Genomic DNA, 18,265 nt, shown 5'->3' on the forward strand with positions numbered 1-18,265 from the left:
ATCTATCAACATCTACATACGCTCTCTAAATCAACTTATCGACATGTTAATCAGAACAAATTTAGACTCCACGACTGATTTTGCCTTTGAGAACAGCCTAGCAGTTCAAAAGAATAATTTTCAAAATATTTTTATAGGTTGTACGATAAGCTGATCAAGAAAAGTATCAGCACGGAATCTAATTACACTTTAATCGCACCTCATTTACATTAACACGTCACCTACATTATTCTACCTACCTCTATCAATATCTACACACTCTATCTAAATCACATTACCTACATTTTAATCAGACCTCATCTAGACTACTCTACTGATTTTGCCTTTGAGAACAGCCTAGCAGTTCAAAAGAATAATTTTCAAAATCGTTTGCTAAGGAGGATTAGAGGAGGATGAAGAGGAGTATCAGCATGAAATGTAATCACACTTTAGTCGCCCCTTACTAACAGTAACACGTCATCTACATTATTCTACCTACATCTATGAACATCTACATACTCTATCTAAATCAACTTCTCTACATTTTAATCAGACCTCATCTACACTACTCTACTGATTTTGCCTTTGAGGACAGCCTAGCAGCTCAAAAGAATAATTTTCAAAGATCGTTTGCTAAGGAGGATTAGAGGAGGATCAAGAAGAGTATCAGCACAGAATCTAATCACACTTTAGTCGCCCCTCATTTACAGTAACACGTCATCTACATTATTATACCTACCTCTATCAACATCTACATACTCTATATACATCAACTTATCGACATTTTAATCTGATCTCATCAAGACTCTGCTACTTATTTCGACTTTAAGGACATACTAGGATCTCTAAATAATTAGATTCAAAATCGTTTGTTTGTGTTGACTCGAAGATTATCAATAAGAATAACTTCACGGCATCACCCTAATATATAGCCGAAACTTACTAAAAGTCAATAGCAACCTAAAGTCATCTAACTCCATCTCTGCACAACTCCATACTCTATATAAATCAACTTTTCTACCAATTAATCAGACCACATCTAGACTCCTCTACTGATTTTGCCTTTGAGGAAAGCCTAGCAGCTCAAAAGAATAATTTTCAAAACAGATTTCTAGGGAGGATTAGAGGAGGATCAAGAAGAGTATCAGCACGGAGTCTAATCACACTTCAGTCGCACCTTACTTACATTAACACGTCATCTACATTAATCTACCTACATCTATCAACATCTACACACTCTATCTACATCAACTAATCTACATTTTAATCAGACCTCATCTACACTACTCTACTGATTTTGCCTTTGAGAACAGCCTAGCAGCTCAAAAGAATAATTTTCAAAGATCGTTTGCTAAGGATGATTAGAGGAGGATGAAGAGGAGTATCAGCACAAAATGTAATCACACTTCAGTCGCACCTCACTTACATTAACACGTCATCTAAATTATTCTACCTACATCTATCAACATCTACACACTCTATCTACATCAACTTATCTACATTTTAATCAGACCTCATCTACACTACTCTACTGATTTTGCCTTTGAGAACAGCCTAGCAGTTCAAAAGAATAATTTTCAAAAATCGTTTGTTAAGGAGGATTAGAAGAGGATGAAGAGGAGGAACAGCACGGAATCTAATCACACTTCAGTCGCCCCTCATTAACAGTAATACGTCACCTACATTATTCTACCTACATCTATCAATATCTACATACTCTATCTACATCAACTTATCTACATTTTAATCAGACCTCATCTACACTACTCTACTGATTTTGCCTTTGAGAACAGCCTAGCAGCTCAAAAGAATAATTTTCAAAAATCGTTTGCTAAGGAGGATTAGAAGAGACCTCACACTGATTTAGACCTCATCTACACTACTCTACTGATTTTGCCTTTGAGGACAGCCTAGCAGTTCAAAAGAATAATTTTCAAAAATCGTTTGGTAAGGAGGATTAGAGGAGGATGAAGAGGAGTATCAGCACGAAATGTAATCACACTTCAGTCGCACCTCATTTACATTAACATGTCACCTACATTATTCTACCTACATCTATGAACATCTACAAACTCTATCTAAATCACATTATCTACATTTTAATCAGACCTCATCTACACTACTCTACTGATTTTGCCTTTGAGAACAGCCTAGCAGTTCAAAAGAATAATTTTCAAAATCGTTTGCTAAGGAGGATTAGAGGAGGATGAAGAGACGTATCAGCACAAAATGTAATTACACTTCAGTCGCACCTCATTTACATTAACACGTCACCTACATTATTCTACCTACATCTATGAATATCTACACACTCTATCTAAATCATATCATCTACATTTTAATCAGACCTCATCTACACTACTCGACTGATTTTGCCTTTGAGAACTGCCTTGCAGTTCAAAAGAATAAGTTTCAAAATCGTTTGCTAAGGAAGATTAGAGGAGGATGAAGAGGAGTATCAGCACGAAATGTAATCACACTTCAGTCGCACCTCATTTACATTAACACGTCACCTACATTATTCTACCTACATCTATGAATATCTACACACTCTATCTACATCATCTCATCTAGATTTTAACCACACCTCATCTACACTACTCCACTGGTTTTGCCTTTGAGAACAGCCTAGCAGTTCAAAAGAATAATTTTCAAAATCGTTTGCTAGGGAGGATTAGAGGAAGATGAAGAGGAGTATCAGCACTTAATCTAATCACACTTCAGTCGCAACTTACTTACATTAAGACACCATCTACAGCATTCTACCTCCATCTATCAATATCTACAAACTCAATCTAAATCACCTTATCTACATTTTAACCAGACCTAATCTACACTACTCTACTGATTTCGACTTTGAGAAGAGCCTAGCAGTTCAAAAGAATAATTTTCAAAATTCGTTTGCTAAGGATGATTAGAAGAGGATGAAGAAGAGTATCAGCACGATATCTAATCACACTTCAGTCGTACCTCATTTACATTAACACGTCATCTAAATTATTCTACCTACATCTATCAATATCTACACACTCTATCTAAATCAACTTATCTACATTTTAAACAAACCTCATCTACAATAATATACTGATTTTGCCTTTGAGGACAGCCTAGCAGTTCAAAAGAATAATTTTCAAAAATCGTTTGCTAAGGATGATTAGAAGAGGATGAAGAGGAGTATCAGCACGAAATGTAATCACACTTCAGTCACCCCTTATTTACATTAAGACGTCATCTAAATTAATCTACCTACATCTAGCAACATCTACAAACTCTATCTAAATCAAATTATCTACATTTTAATCAGACCTCACCTACACTACTATACTGATTTTGCCTTTGAAGAGAGCCTAGCAGTTCAAAAGAATAATTTTAAAAAATCGTTTGCTAAGGATGATTAGAAGAGGATGAAGAGGAGTATCAGCATAAAATGAAATCACACTTCAGCCACACCTTATTTACATTAAAACGTCATCTACATTATTCTACCGACATCTATCAATATCCACCTACTCTATCTACATCAACTAATCCAGATTTTAATCAGACCTCATTTACACTACTCTACTGATTTCGACTTTGAGGACAGCCTAGCAGCTCTAAAGAATAATTTTCAAAATCGTTTGCTAGGGAGGACTAGAAGAGGATGAAGAGGAGTATCAGCACGGAATCTAATCACACTTTAGTCGCCCCTCATTAACAGTAATACGTCACCTACATTATTCTACCTACATCGATCAATCTCGACATACTCTATCTACATCAACTTTTCTACATTTTAATCAGACCTCATCTACACTCCTCTACTGATTTTGCCTTTGAGGACAGCCTAGCAGCTCTAAAGAATAATATTCAAAAATCGTTTGCTAAGGAGGACTAGAAGAGGATGAAGAGGAAGAAAAGCACGGAATCTAATCACACTTTAGTCGCCCCTTACTAACAGTAATACGTCACCTACATTATTCTACCTACATCTATCAATATCTACATACTCTATCTACATCAACTTATCTACATTTTAATCAGACCTCATCTACACTACTCTACTGATTTTGACTTTGAGAACAGCCTAACAGCTCAAAAGAATAATTTTCAAAAATCGTTTGCTAAGGAGGATTAGAAGAGGATGAAGAAGAGTATCAGCACGGAATCTAATCACACTTCAGCCACACCTTATTTACATTAAGACGTCATCTACAGTATTCTACCTACATCTATCAACATCTACACACTCTATCTACATTAACTTATCCACATTTTAATCAGACCTCATCTACATTACTCTACTGATTTCGACTTTGAGAACAGCCTAGCAGCTCAAAAGAATAATTTTCAAAAATCGTTTGCTAAAGAGGATTAGAGGAGGTTGAAGAGGAGTATCAGCACGGAATGTAATCACACTTCAGTCGCACCTTATTTACATTAACATGTCACCTAAATTATTCTACCGACATCTATCCATCTCTCCACACGCTCCATAACGCACGTGAACTACAATTTAATCAGACAACATTTAGCCTCCAATACTTATTTTGACTTTGAGAAAAGCCTATCAGTTCAAAATAATAATTTTAAATACATTTTTATAGTGTTGCCTATAGGATTATGAAGACGAGTATCAGCACATAATCTAATCATACTTTTGTCGTCACTTACTAACATTAAGTCACCATCTACATTATTCTACCTACATCTATCAATATCTACATACTCTATCTAAATCACCTTATCGATATTTTAATCAGATCTCATCTACACTCCTCTACTGATTTTGCCTTTGAGGACAGCCTAGCAGTTCAAAAGAATAATTTTCAAAAATCGTTTGCTAAGGAGGACTAGAAGAGGATGAAGAGGAGTAACAGCACGAAATGTAATCACACTTCAGCCACCCCTCATTAACATTAACACGTCACCTACATTATTCTACCTACATCTATCAACATCTACACACTCTATCTACATCAACTTATCTAGATTTTAATCAGACCTCATCTACACTACTCTACTGATTTTGCCTTTGAGAACAGCCTAGCAGCTCAAAAGAATAATTTTCAAAAATCGTTTGCTAAGGAGGATTAGAGGAGGTTGAAGAGGAGTATCAGCACGGAATGTAATCATAATTCTGTCGCACCTCATTTACATTAACTCATCACCTACATTATTCTACCTACATCTATCAACATCTACACACTCTATCTACATCAAGTTATCTACATTTTAATCAGATCTCATCTACACTACTCTACTGATTTTGCCTTTGAGAACAGCCTAGCAGTTCAAAAGAATAAGTTTCAAAAATCGTTTGCTAAGGAGGATTAGAGGAGGATGAAGAGGAGTATCAGCACAAAATGTAATCACACTTCAGTCGCACCTCATTTACATTAACATGTCACCTACATTAATCTACCTACATCTATCAACATCTACACACTCTATCTAAATCAACTTATCTACATTTTAATCAGACCTCATCTACACTACTCTACTGATTTCGCCTTTGAGAACAGCCTAGCAGCTCTAAAGAATTATTTTCAAAAATCGTTTGTTAATGAGGTTTAGAAGATTATATAGAGGAGTAAAAGAACGGACTCACATCACACTTATGTCGCACCTCATGAACAGAACTATGACACCTAAATTATTATAACTACATCTCAAAATATCTACACACTCTATCTACATCAAGTAATACACATTTTAATCAGAGCTCATCTACACTACTCTACTGATTTTGCCTTTGAGAAGAGCCTAGCAGTTCAAAAGAATAATTTTCAAAAATCGTTTGCTAAGGAGCATTAGAAGAGGATGAAGAGGAGTAACAGCACGAAATGTAATCACACTTCAGTCGCACCTCATTAACATTAACACGTCACCTACATTATTCTACCTACATCTATCAATATCTACACACTCTATCTAAATCAACTTTTACACATTTTAATCAGACCACATCTACAATAATCTACTGATTTCGACATTAAGAACAGCCTAACAGTTCTAAAGAATAATTTTCAAAATCGTTTGCTAATTAGTACTAGAAGAGTATAAAGAAGATTATCAGAACGGACTCTAATCACACTTCAGTCGTCCCTCATTAACAGTAATACGTCACCTAAATTCTTCTACCTACATCTCTCAATATCTACATACTCTATCTAAATCAACTTATCCACATTTTAATCAGACCTCATCTACACTGCTCTACTGATTTTGCCTTTGAGGACAGCCTAGCAGTTCAAAAGAATAATTTTCAAAAATCGTTTGCTAAGGAGGATTAGAAGAGGATGAAGAGGAGTATCAGCACGAAATGTAATCACACTTCAGCCACACCTTATTTACATTAACACGTCACCTACATTATTCTACCGACATCTATCAATATCTACTCACTCTATCTAAATCAACTAATCCAGATTTTAATCAGACCTCATTTACACTACTCTACTGATTTCGACTTTAAGAACAGCCTAACAGCTCTAAAGAATTATTTTCAAAATCGTTTGCTAAGGAGGACTATAAGAGGATAAAGAAGAGGATCAGCACGGACTCTAATCACACTTCAGTCGTCCCTCATTAACAGAAACATGTCACCTAAATTATTCTACCTACATCTATCAATATCTACACACTCTATCTACATCAACTTATCTACATTTTAATCAGACCTCATTTACACTACTCTACTGATTTTGCCTTTGAGAACAGCCTAGCAGTTCAAAAGAATAATTTTCAAAATCGTTTGCTAGGGAGGATTAGAGGAGGATCAAGAAGAGTATCAGCACGTAGGCTCCACACACTTCAGTCGCAACTTACTTACATTAAGACGTCATCTACATCATTCTACCTACATCTATCAACATCTACACACTCAATCTACATCACCTCATCTAGATTTTAACCAGACCTAATCTACACTACTGATTTTGCTTTTGAGAACAGCCTAGCAGTTCAAAAGAATAAGTTTCAAAAATCGTTTGCTAAGGAGGATTAGAGGAGGATGAAGAGGAGTATCAGCACGAAATGTAATCACACTTCAGTTGCACCTCATTTACATTAACACATCACCTACTTTATTCTACCTACATCTACGAACATCTACATATCCTATCTACACCACCTTATCAACATTTCTACCAGATCTCATCTTAATTTCTCTACTTATTCTTCAATTGAAAATAGCTCAGCAAACAGTTTTAGTTATTACATCAGTGGTGTCAAAACTTTAGATACAGCCTTTAGACGTAACAGCGGCAAAGTGATGTAAAACTTGAAAGTGTTTTAATTTGTTTAAAATTACGGAAGGTGAAAACACCATCATTTTGATGGATGTATGTGTTATATGGGCTATTTTTTGAGAAGCATCCCAGCAGAACGGTTAGCACACTAGACTTGAAATCCTTTGTCCATAAGTTATCCTTTGTCAGCCTTTGTCACCCTTTATCCTTTGTCACCTATCCTTTGTCACCCTTTATCCTTTGTCCATAACGGGGGTCCGATTCCTCGTCTCGCTGGTTATTTGGTTTGGAACCGGGGTCAGTGGCCTGACTCTGTAAGCTCGTCCAGAGTCGACCCAGGTCTAAATGGGTACCTGGAGAAATCGGTGAAGTGAAACAGGAAGGTGTGCGAAAGTACAGGATGGATGTCCCCTAGCCCCCATTCCACTTCCTGGCTGAAGGGCCATGAAATGGAGTTCAGCATCGCAGGTAGGAACTGTAAAGTCCATTGCCGTTTTCTTTACCTTTTCACCTTTATAGGTTATGTATGGATATGTAAGCCCCCTTTCCTATTTCTTTTTTTTAATTGCACCCATATTTGCTCAATTAATAGTATACGTTAATTAGGTCGTTAATTAGGTAATAGTTAATTAGGTAATAGTATACGTCGGTTTTTAGATTTGCTCGGATTAAATATAAATTAAAATTGGTTTTTACAAAAATTCTATTTCAGCAGGAAGAAAAACCTCAGCTGGTTCTGCAGTCAACCCCCCACCCCGAACATTTTTTTCTCAGAAAATACAATGTTCTTGAGATAGACCATCACCCTCTGACAGTCATCAACAAATTTTTGTTTGAAAAAATATGCCAAAACATATTTGCCACAGCTTCCCGAAATCTTAATATTTTTACAGTTATTTCGATAATTTTTATATATTGTTTTATGGGATACAACTTTTTCTTATTTTTTTTTTAGCTGGGATCTGAAATAAATTTTTATTTATATATCTAATCCCTAAAATCACTTACCAGACCCATGAATAGCTTATAAAAATACAGTGAATAACTTACGTCAACATATCCACAGAATAATGCATAAGAATTGACGTCTCTGCAAACTGTACAACTTTCCTCTTTATTATATAGGCAACACTGCACATGGCCTTAGCCGTACTTGCGTCAGATTCAACTGATAAAGATGGTGGAAACTGGGGGAATTTGGCTAAAAAAGAATATAAAACATAAACAACATACAGTAAAGCATGTTGCCAATCAGTGCATTTTTTATGGTAAATCTGATTTTTTCGGGGGTTTGTTTAGATTACTCTTAGGGGAGAAGGAAGGTCTTATCAACACTCTAAAATTTTCAGTGTTTTCAACAATAAACTTCGATTTGTGAAACCATGATTTCTTTCAATAAATAAAAAGAAACGCAAGAATAATATATACATACAACCAGAAGCGTCCCGAGGGGGGGGAGGGGCGTGCCGCCCCTCCAACGTTTTTGGCATTCGGTAAAATTTTCGCTGAAGGTAAAAATTTCGACAGAAATTTTGCAAAATTGCCCGAAATTTAGCAAAATTCTTGATTTCTGGAGAAAATTTGGCATAAATCAGGTAGCGATTCGGTAAAATTTACGACGATCACCCCCCCCCCCCCATGAATTAAGTCTCGGGACGCCCCTGCATACAACTCTACATTAAATTTTCTTGCTTTTATGAGACAGACACAGTTAACACGGATAGGGGGATATCACTGTAATTTGGGGTATTCTGAAGAACCCTTCTCATGAAACTTTGAAATATTAGAAGCCTAGGAACATAATTGTTTAGGGGACGGGGAGTTCAGACATCATTCATCTTAAAAAGCACCTATAATCCAACAGATGTATTGAGATTGTTGACATTTACAGGGCATACTTATTTATTTATTCTAAAGTATCACTTTTAAAGTATGACATTTACAAGGCATACTTATTTATTTATTCCAAAATAAGCAAAAAATAAGCTAAAAAAAGGCAATAAACGGCTCAAGAAGGTATAGCTTTCCTTTTAAATAATAAATTGAAAAATAATTCAAAAAAAATTATTAATTAATAAATGTGAATTTTGGCCTTAAAATTCTGTAGGAGGAAGGGGGGCTGAGGGGGCTAATTAAGATTTTTTCCGGGCACAAGGGACGCAAAGACTGTCACTGGGGCTTTCGGAGTGTATTTCATCGTTTCTTACAACCAATTAACATTTCAAAGTCCGCGGGTGTTTTGTCATCTTTTGTCTGAACAAGAGGCAGTTTGTCGTCGAAAATTACATTTTATTTTACTGCTATCAAGACAAATTTGTAAAAAGCAAGTAAATATGAGCAGTACCTTTTAAATGAGTCACTAGACATCTGGCTGCGACTTTGTGGTAGTCTGCTAGCCTTGGGGGGGGGGGAGGAAAAAGGGGGACGGATCACTGTTTTTTTTATATTTCATAATTCAATTCAAAAATCGCCTCTGGGGCTAATTGCATCTTGAGCCCTTAAAGGGGCCCCGAAGGTATTTTGGTACTTGTTCAGTAGCCGAGAAACACACGAGAAGTGAAGTTTCGTTAATGCTAGTGAAATTTGGGTTATGTATTTGCACATTAGGGGGGGGGGGGTAAAGCATAGCATATATTAAATACGTAACGTAACCTAACCTAGGTATCTTACCACAAAAAAGCAATTTTTCTTATTTATTAAGATGGGGCTCAAAACCTCTTGTTTAGGCATTTCGAGCATGATGATTCCAATGATACACTTTTCATTTGGATCATCCACCATTTTGAAACACCTTCAAGCTCTTTTTCAAAATTTCCGAAAATTGGTTTTGCAACAAACTTTTACGATTAAGAATAAACCTACTTAATAGTCATCCTTCCTGAATTACCTTTAAATGAAACATTTTTCAGACAATTTTTTTAACACATTTTCAACTTATAGGTATTATACGCTGCAGTTTGCTCTAGGCTATACTTACTGCTGCAACCATGATATACAAACACATTATTTTTCGGACCATATGTTCAAAACCGTTTCTTACAACCAATGTTCAGTAATCTATAAAGACAAAACTCATAAAACTGAACAAGTATTGATCGATGAAATCGAACCCACAAATTCTTATCTATTAACCCATCTATATAAGTTTAACACCTCTATGTTGAACCGGATCTAAAAAATGACCAACCAGCCTCTTATTAATAATTTCATTCGTCAATGCTAATGCCAACATTGAGAAGGGGGCCATGGGCCATGTCTTGAGAAGGGGGTACGTTAGAACTCCCAAGGAAACCTTCCAGTGACAATCTAAAGGATCGAAGGGGAGCATTCATTCCAGGAATACACATATACTATTATCTACGCCACATATACTACGCAACATCTATCTATATATCTACGCCACATATACTAGTCAGATCTGAGCTCTTATAGTACAATTCTGCAACCAGAGTGGGAAGATATACTGGTGGCAGTAGGATACCCTGAAAACTCGGTATTGCTTATCAATACCCTATGTGCCTCTGGATGCACAGGAGGGCCAAACATAAGGTATATTGAATCCGTTCATCTTGCACCCAAGTTATTTTTAATTTTTAATTTTTAGTACTAAAAAGATGGCATTACATTATAAGCAGAATTAGAAACTTGTTCAAGTTTCTAATCTTCTCTTAGTACTCTATGTTTAGGTGTATATTATGTATAAGATGCTGGTGCATGTCATTATCACCAGCAAATGCAACACTGTTGTCCGTATTGTGCAGAATTAAAAGGCACTTTGAAAAAGGTACATAATATGGACCTTTGTACCTAATATGTATCTTAAAGATACATAATATGTTACTCTGAACTTAGGTGTATATTACATACAATAAGATTCTTACGCATGTCATCATCACTCAGTAACATAACATTATTGTTGTCCTTATTATACAGGATTAAAAGGCACGTTTAAAAAACGCACAAATTATGCTGTTTTGTGCCTAATATGTATTTAAATGCACATAAAAGGTACATATTATGTTACTCTACACTTAAGTGTGTATTATATATAAGAAGATACCAAGTGTGTGCAAGTGGACATTATCACTCTGCAACGTTATATTGTTGTTCTCTTTGTTATATAGGATTTGAAGTCACATTAAAAAAAAGTACATAATATGTTCTTTCCTACCTAATGTGTACTTAAACATACATAATGGTACATGATATGTTACTTTATACTTAGGTGCATAAAAAGACGCATGGGTTTGTACCTATCATCCGGCTCATTATCATTCTTATTACACAGAATTAAAAGGTGCCTTAAAAGGCTACAAAAAAGATACAGAATATGTACCTTCGTACCTTTTATATACCTAAATACACACAAGAGGTATATATTACGTAATTCTATACTTAGGTATATAATATAAATAACAGGATACTTGCGCATGTCATTATCACTGGTAAACATAACATTGTTGTTGTCCTTATTATACAGGATTATTGGGGTTTGTTTTGAAGTCACGGGGTATTCTGAAACGGGTGTGTCTGAACGAACAAATTCTGTATAGAGATTTTCTCTGAATAACATCAGCTGACTTGAGGGTATAACTTCAGTCTGTTCCATTGTATATCTTTGCAAGTCCTCATATCTGGGATTCAAAATAATAAAGTGAACAATAACAAGAAACAGAAAAAAGTAACAGTAAAAATTAAAAAGTAAGTAACAATCGCAATAAGAGACAACAAAGCAAAAAAATAATACGAAAGGAATGAAAATAATAGAAATAACAAAAGACAAAATCTAAATAAGAAATAGATAGAAGTTGAAGAGTAATAGACCTAGCGCGAAGGGGAGGAGGGAACACAATACCCCAATTAAAACATTGTTTTGCAGTTCTTGAAGCGACTTGTTTAGTTTTCAATAAAGTGCAAATGTCATTCGAGCTTTTAGGAAGGTTTGAAGGAGGGAGGGCAGCCTAACCCTCATTTATGGTAATTTCTGTTTACAGTTTCGCCAAAGAGAAAAAGAGTGATAATTTACCTTTTTCCTAGTGTGACTAAAATTCATTGGTCTATTTCTGCGAAGGTTTTTTTTTATAAACCGTAATATATAACCGTAGAACGTATACCGTCAACCGTAATAAATAAATCGTAAGCGAATAATAATAACAAAATAATAAAGTGAACAATAACAAGAAACAGAAAAAAGTAACAGTAAAAATAAAAAATTAAGTAACAATCACAATAAGAAACAACAAAGCAAAAAGATAATACGAAAGCAATTAAAATAATAAAATAATCTTAGACAAAATCTAAATAAGAAATAGATAGAAGTTGAAGAGTAACAGATCTAGCGCAAGGGGAAGGAGAGAACACAATACCCTAATTAAAACATTGTTTTGTGGTTTTTGAAGCGACTTGTTTAGTTTTCAATAAAGTGCAAATGTCATTCTAGCTTTTAGGAAGGTTAGAAGGAGGGAGGGCAGCCTAACTCTCATTTATGGTAATTTCTGTGTACCTTATCTTTCACCAAAGAGAAAAAGAGTGATAATTTACCTTTTTCCTAGTGGGATTTAAATTCATTGGTCTATGTCTGTGATGTGTATTTTTTTACGCCAATCACATTATTCCTCAAGCGTATATCAGAAAATAAAAAGCAAAATAGCCCCGCCTTTTCAACCTGATCGGGTCTTTTCTGCTCTTGTGTGAAACTTTAATACAATTGATAAGAACGAAAAGTTAAATTCGACGAGATTGGTTCTTCTGCATGAAGTTTTAGACCAATAGAAAGAACGAAAAATTTTTTAGTCCCAGCTTCTCTTTCTAATTCTAATTCAGGATTTGACTTTCTAATTCATTTTAATTTCTGTCCCAGTTACGTTTCATTATTCATTCAAGGTAATTTCTGTTATTTTTTAATATTATATGAATGTATTAAACACCACGTGACTTGCACCAGGAATCCGTAGCCTGGGACATGGCACCGTATGCCTTAACTACTATTTTGCTAATACCAGACTAAGTATAACAAAATGAAAACGTGTTGTAAAGAAGAAAAAACGAGAAAGATTCCAGCCAGTGATAAAGAAGAAAAAACGAGGATATTCGGCTAAGGTCAGAGTGGTCTTTGAAATTATTTACGACAAGCTTAAGTGGGCATATGAGCAAGTCTGTCATTCACCAGAATTTTGTTTGTTTGCTCTTCTTTAATTTTTCTTTTTCACTTTGTGCTACTTTACCACTAGTTCGCCAATACTTTGCTTAAAAAAAGTACAAAAGAGAAATAAAAAAAGCGAGAGACTTTTTTCTCTTTTTTTATCCTTTCCCTGGAAAATAATCCTAGCGTTAGCCAAGTGATGTGTGCAATTAGTCTTCTTAATTTTTTTTTTATTTATCCTAAAAAAAAATTTATCCTTCTTAAATTTTTTTTTCCGATCTCCTACGTTGGATGCGAAAGCTAATAGAAGAGGCTTGCCTATGGTTAGGTCCTTTTCATCCTCTCGTGCGATTAATTTGATTTGCATTGTTTTTTCCTTATATTTAATATTGTTTTGTATGCGTTTCTTTTGTAACTGTGTGTTTTTTCTCTTTTGTAACTCTGCTTTATTACCATGTTAGTGGGTCAAAAATAAATAATAATTATTATTTAGCGAGTTATTCTCCAAAATTGTCTATTTCTATGAGTTGAAGAGGGCAAATATAGGTAGATGAAGGCACGAAGAGTTTATACGAAGGAGACTGCCCTACCTTATCCCGGATGTAAACTCTCAAAATTCAATCCCGCCACACTCTTCTTTCCTGGATTTATAACTGGGTATGGAAGATAAACATTAAGGAAGATAAACTGAAATTGACTAATTATAAGCATTTAAGCCGTGAAGCAAAATAGCTTAAACTCAATTTAAACCCATGATTCCCAACGTGGGGCACAGGCCCCATCGGTGGGGCATGTTAATATTTGGGGGGGTCATGTGCAGGACGTGCATCTTCGGCTGACTATACATTTTGAAAAAAAACAAATTTTCCTGTGAGTGACGTCATTCATACGTATTTAAAGAGCAAAAACATACATAATAGTGCTGCAATTACGTCATGCAAAGGCGCCATAAAAAGGCGTTTTCATCAGGATAAAATTTCATTAGATTAAAATATGCCTAACGGAACTCGAAAAAAGATACCAAGTTAATGGCCTCGAAAAAAAAATTAGAACTGCTCTAAGGAAACTATTTAAATTTTTCCCCGAATATATTTAAAACGATTAAAAAATCTAGAAACTAGATCGACGACTTTTCGTATTTTTTGTTTGTAAGAACTTCAGGTATTTTATTATTTTTCCAGCCTGATTTTCTTGGGGTTGAAATTTCTTTGTGCTGAGACCGGAGAGATTCTTGTTAAATAAAGGAAAACTGAAGCTTCTATTCTGTATATCAGTCGACTTTTTATATTCGTTACTTGCAAGATTTTCAGTATTCTTTACTTGTATTCTTTACTTGGTATTCTTTACTTGCATTAATGGCCATAAAGGCCATTAATGGCCTTTTTAAGCTTCCTTCAGGTTAATGCAAAAAAGTATTTTGAGTAATAAAACTTAAATACCACGCGGCAGGGGCGTCCCGAGGTGGGGCGATGAGGGGTTTTCTTGATTTCTGCAGAAAACTCGGCATAAATCAGGTAGCGATTCGGTAAAATTTACGAGGATCCCCCCCCCAAACAAAATGAGCTTCAGGACGTCCCTGCCACGAGGAGGCATAAGGATTTTAGAAATGTCTAGGTGGGGCATGGCCCAAAATTGGTTGAAAAACCATGATGCAAACTAAGGGCCTAAAAAAAGAAGAAAATTTCGAGGACAAGAACGAAACTAGAAGAAGAAAAAGACGAACAGTAGGAAGGAAAAGGAGAATAACAACGCGGATATTTCGTCTGGATCAAACAATGCGTTCTCAGCCTGGAGAAGAAAGAATTTAAAACAAAACTACATACAAAAAAGTATTTTTTTAAATTAAAGAACAAAAACAGAACAATCAAATTAAATATATACAATTACTACTCCACAACACAAACCCCAATTTTGTCAATATCTTTTGTCACCAATATTTTTGTCACAATGTAATTTGTCAACGGAAAAATTACAAGTACTTGCGAAGTTTGATTAGCTTAAATTCCATATAAATTAAGACCCTAAAGAAAAAAGAAAATCTTGAAAACAAGAAAAATCCTAGAAGAAGAAAAAGGACGAAAAAACAGGAAAAAAGAAGAGCAAAAAAAGAGAGGAGGAAAAGAAAACGGAAAAACAAATTTTTAATACGTTTCTTAGTTTTCTTTTATCCCCCCCTCCTTCAAATAAAAACAAACAAAATCCTGGATAAGCTCTTCGTAACAATATAAGCTATTGCACACAATAATTATATCTGAAGAGCAACTCCTCTGAACAACAACACAGAAGCAACTGGTAATATAATGATAAAACAAATAGGAAATAAACTTAATTATATTGTGAAAAAAAAAACCTCTTACTGGCCTCCACTGCAGCCATTTTCTGTGGTTTCATATTTAATCTACACACATTGGTTATTTGTAAGACTAATCACTAGACTAATTGTAAAACAAGGCCTATATTCCAACCTTCCTTATGAGAAAAAAAAAGCCAAATCCGACTGCAATCTACATGCTGCAATCACTAGACTAATTGTAAAATAAGGCCTATATTCCAACCTTCCTTATGAGAAAGAAAAGCCAATTCCTGCTTCAATCTACTAGACCAAACCCTGCTGCAATCTACATGCTAGACTAACATCACTAGACTAATTGTAAAATAAGGCCTGTATTCCAACCTTCCTTATGTGAAAGAAAAGCCAATTCCTGCTGCAATCTACTAGACCAAACCCTGCTTCAATCTACATGCTGCAATCACTAGACTAATTGTAAAATAAGGCCTATATTCCAACCTTCCTTATGTGAAAGAAAAGCCAAATCCTGCTGCGATCTAATAGACCAAATCCTGCTGCAATCTACATGCTGCAATCACTAGACTAATTGTAAAATAAGGCCTATATTCCAACCTTCCTTATGAGAAAGAAAAGCCAATTCCTGCTTCCATCTAATAGACCAAACCCTGCTGCAATCTACATGCTGCAATCACTAGACTAATTGTAAAATAAGGCCTATATTCCAACCTTCCTTGTGTGAAAAAAAGCCAAATCTTGCTGCAATCTGTTTTTTTCTATGTAATTGTAATTTGACAAAAAAATTCAAATATCTGTAAAATTAGAACTGTTTTTCAATACATAGATATTAAACATTTTGATTTTTGAACCCCAGCTGTATGGATCTTTTTCAGAAATAGTCCTTTAACATCCGATTTATATGTTCCTGGCCCCAAAAATAATTTTCACAGAAGAATCAATAGTGTTTATTTATCAGGCATATTTGCGCCTAAAGAAGCAAAGGGCTCAAATACTAAAAGCAGTACCTAAAAGAATCCACCTCCCTCCCCAGTCTACTATGAATACCTATTGCCGAAAATGAACAAAATCATAGAAATGCCCCGTCTTCAGAAACATACTGAGCCCTCTACTTTATTTTAATAAAAACGAAATCTTAAAAATTACAAATGATTAGAGCCGTTAAATTACTTATTTGAAATTTTGCGCCCATAAAATTTCTGCGCCCGGGGCAATTGCCCCTCTGTTCCTCCCCTAAAACCGCCTCTGGACAGTAGCTGAATATTAGGAGACATTCTCTTCTTCTACAAAAAAAATTCTTACCTGTCGAGTGGATGAAGATAAACAGTAAGTGTTTGTAATTTGTTGACATAAAATATAAAAGTCCTTGTCCGAGCTAAAATTGAAGATACTTCTTCAAAGAACTTATCAAAATTCCACATTTTTGATGCATCGACTTCCATCAGACCAGCAAACAGTGGCGTCACCACTTTTTTGAGTCCGCTAAAATTAATAACAAAAAAACATATAGGTGGCCTAAAATAGGAGGGTGATGAACGTTCCCTTTTGAAGCCAAATACTGAAGTATGTGGGCTTATTTTTTATCACACTCATTTTTAGACCCCCTATTTTCATTGAGATGAGAGGGTAAAATTTGTCAAAATTCCACATTTTTGAAGCATCGACTTCCATCAGACCAGCAAACAGTGGCGTCACCACTTTTTTGAGTCCGCTAAAATTAATAACAAAAAAACATATAGGTGGCCTAAAATAGGAGGGTGATGAACGTTCCCTTTTGAAGCCAAATACTGAAGTATGTGGGCTTATTTTTTATCACACTCATTTTTAGACCCCCTATTTTCATTGAGGAGGGAGGGTAAAATTTGTCAAAATACCACATTTTTGAAGCATCGACTTCCATCAGACCAGCAAACAGTGGCGTCACCACTTTTTTGAGTCCGCTGAAATTAATAACAAAAAAAAACATATAGGTGGCCTACTATAGGAGGGTGATGAACGTTCTCTTTTGGAGCCAAATACTGAAGTATATGGGTTTTTTTTATAATACTCATTTTTAGACCCCCTATTTTCATTGAGGTGGGAGGGTAAAATTTGTCAAAATACCATATTTTTGAAGCATCGACTTCCATCAGACCAGCAAACAGTGGCGTCACCACTTTTTTGAGTCCGCCGAAATAAAAAAAAAAACACAGGTGAGCATTTTATTAGAGGGTGATGAACGTTCTCTTTCGAGGGCAAGGTCAAATACTGAAGTATGTGTGCTATTTTTAAACCCCCGATTTTCGTAAGGGGGGACAAAGCTCGTCTCAGACAAACTGGACATGAAACCCTCGTGTAAGCGCGGTTCGAGATTCTTTTATCTTTTAATATTGTAATAAAAATTAATGGTTCAACCAATCACAATGGTTCAACCAATCACAATGGTTCAACCAATAACAAATTCTGTAGTTAATGTAGCCTTTTCAGAGGTAAAAAAGGGTCCAGTGGCGCCATTGTTTTTAGCTCTTTTGTAGCATGAGGGTAAAATATAAGACATATTCTTGTTCCCTATGTGAACTTGTTCTTCTTCCATGTGTGAACGTAAAATTGCGGTAGATCTCAATGAAC

General features: G+C 35.2%; 1 protein-coding gene across 2 annotated transcripts in view; it reads right to left on the bottom strand.

Annotated features, from left to right (window-relative positions):
- IKKepsilon (I-kappaB kinase epsilon) overlaps nucleotides 1-18,265 on the bottom strand; it is an 89,232-nt gene that overhangs the window by 32,068 nt on the left and 38,899 nt on the right. For both annotated transcript variants that reach the window (XM_089106363.1, XM_089106364.1), the window contains exons 7-9: nucleotides 16,961-17,140; nucleotides 11,640-11,845; nucleotides 8,262-8,412 (exon numbers count right to left, since the gene is read on the bottom strand). In XM_089106363.1, coding sequence (XP_088962489.1) covers nucleotides 8,262-8,412; nucleotides 11,640-11,845; nucleotides 16,961-17,140 — 537 coding nt within the window. The remainder of the gene's footprint in view (nucleotides 1-8,261; nucleotides 8,413-11,639; nucleotides 11,846-16,960; nucleotides 17,141-18,265) is intronic.

Source organism: Artemia sp. Qi Xiang Cuo, chromosome 20 (assembly GCF_049724085.1).
Source record: "Artemia sp. Qi Xiang Cuo chromosome 20, ASM4972408v1, whole genome shotgun sequence".
Classification (NCBI taxonomy): domain Eukaryota; kingdom Metazoa; phylum Arthropoda; class Branchiopoda; order Anostraca; family Artemiidae; genus Artemia; species Artemia sp. Qi Xiang Cuo.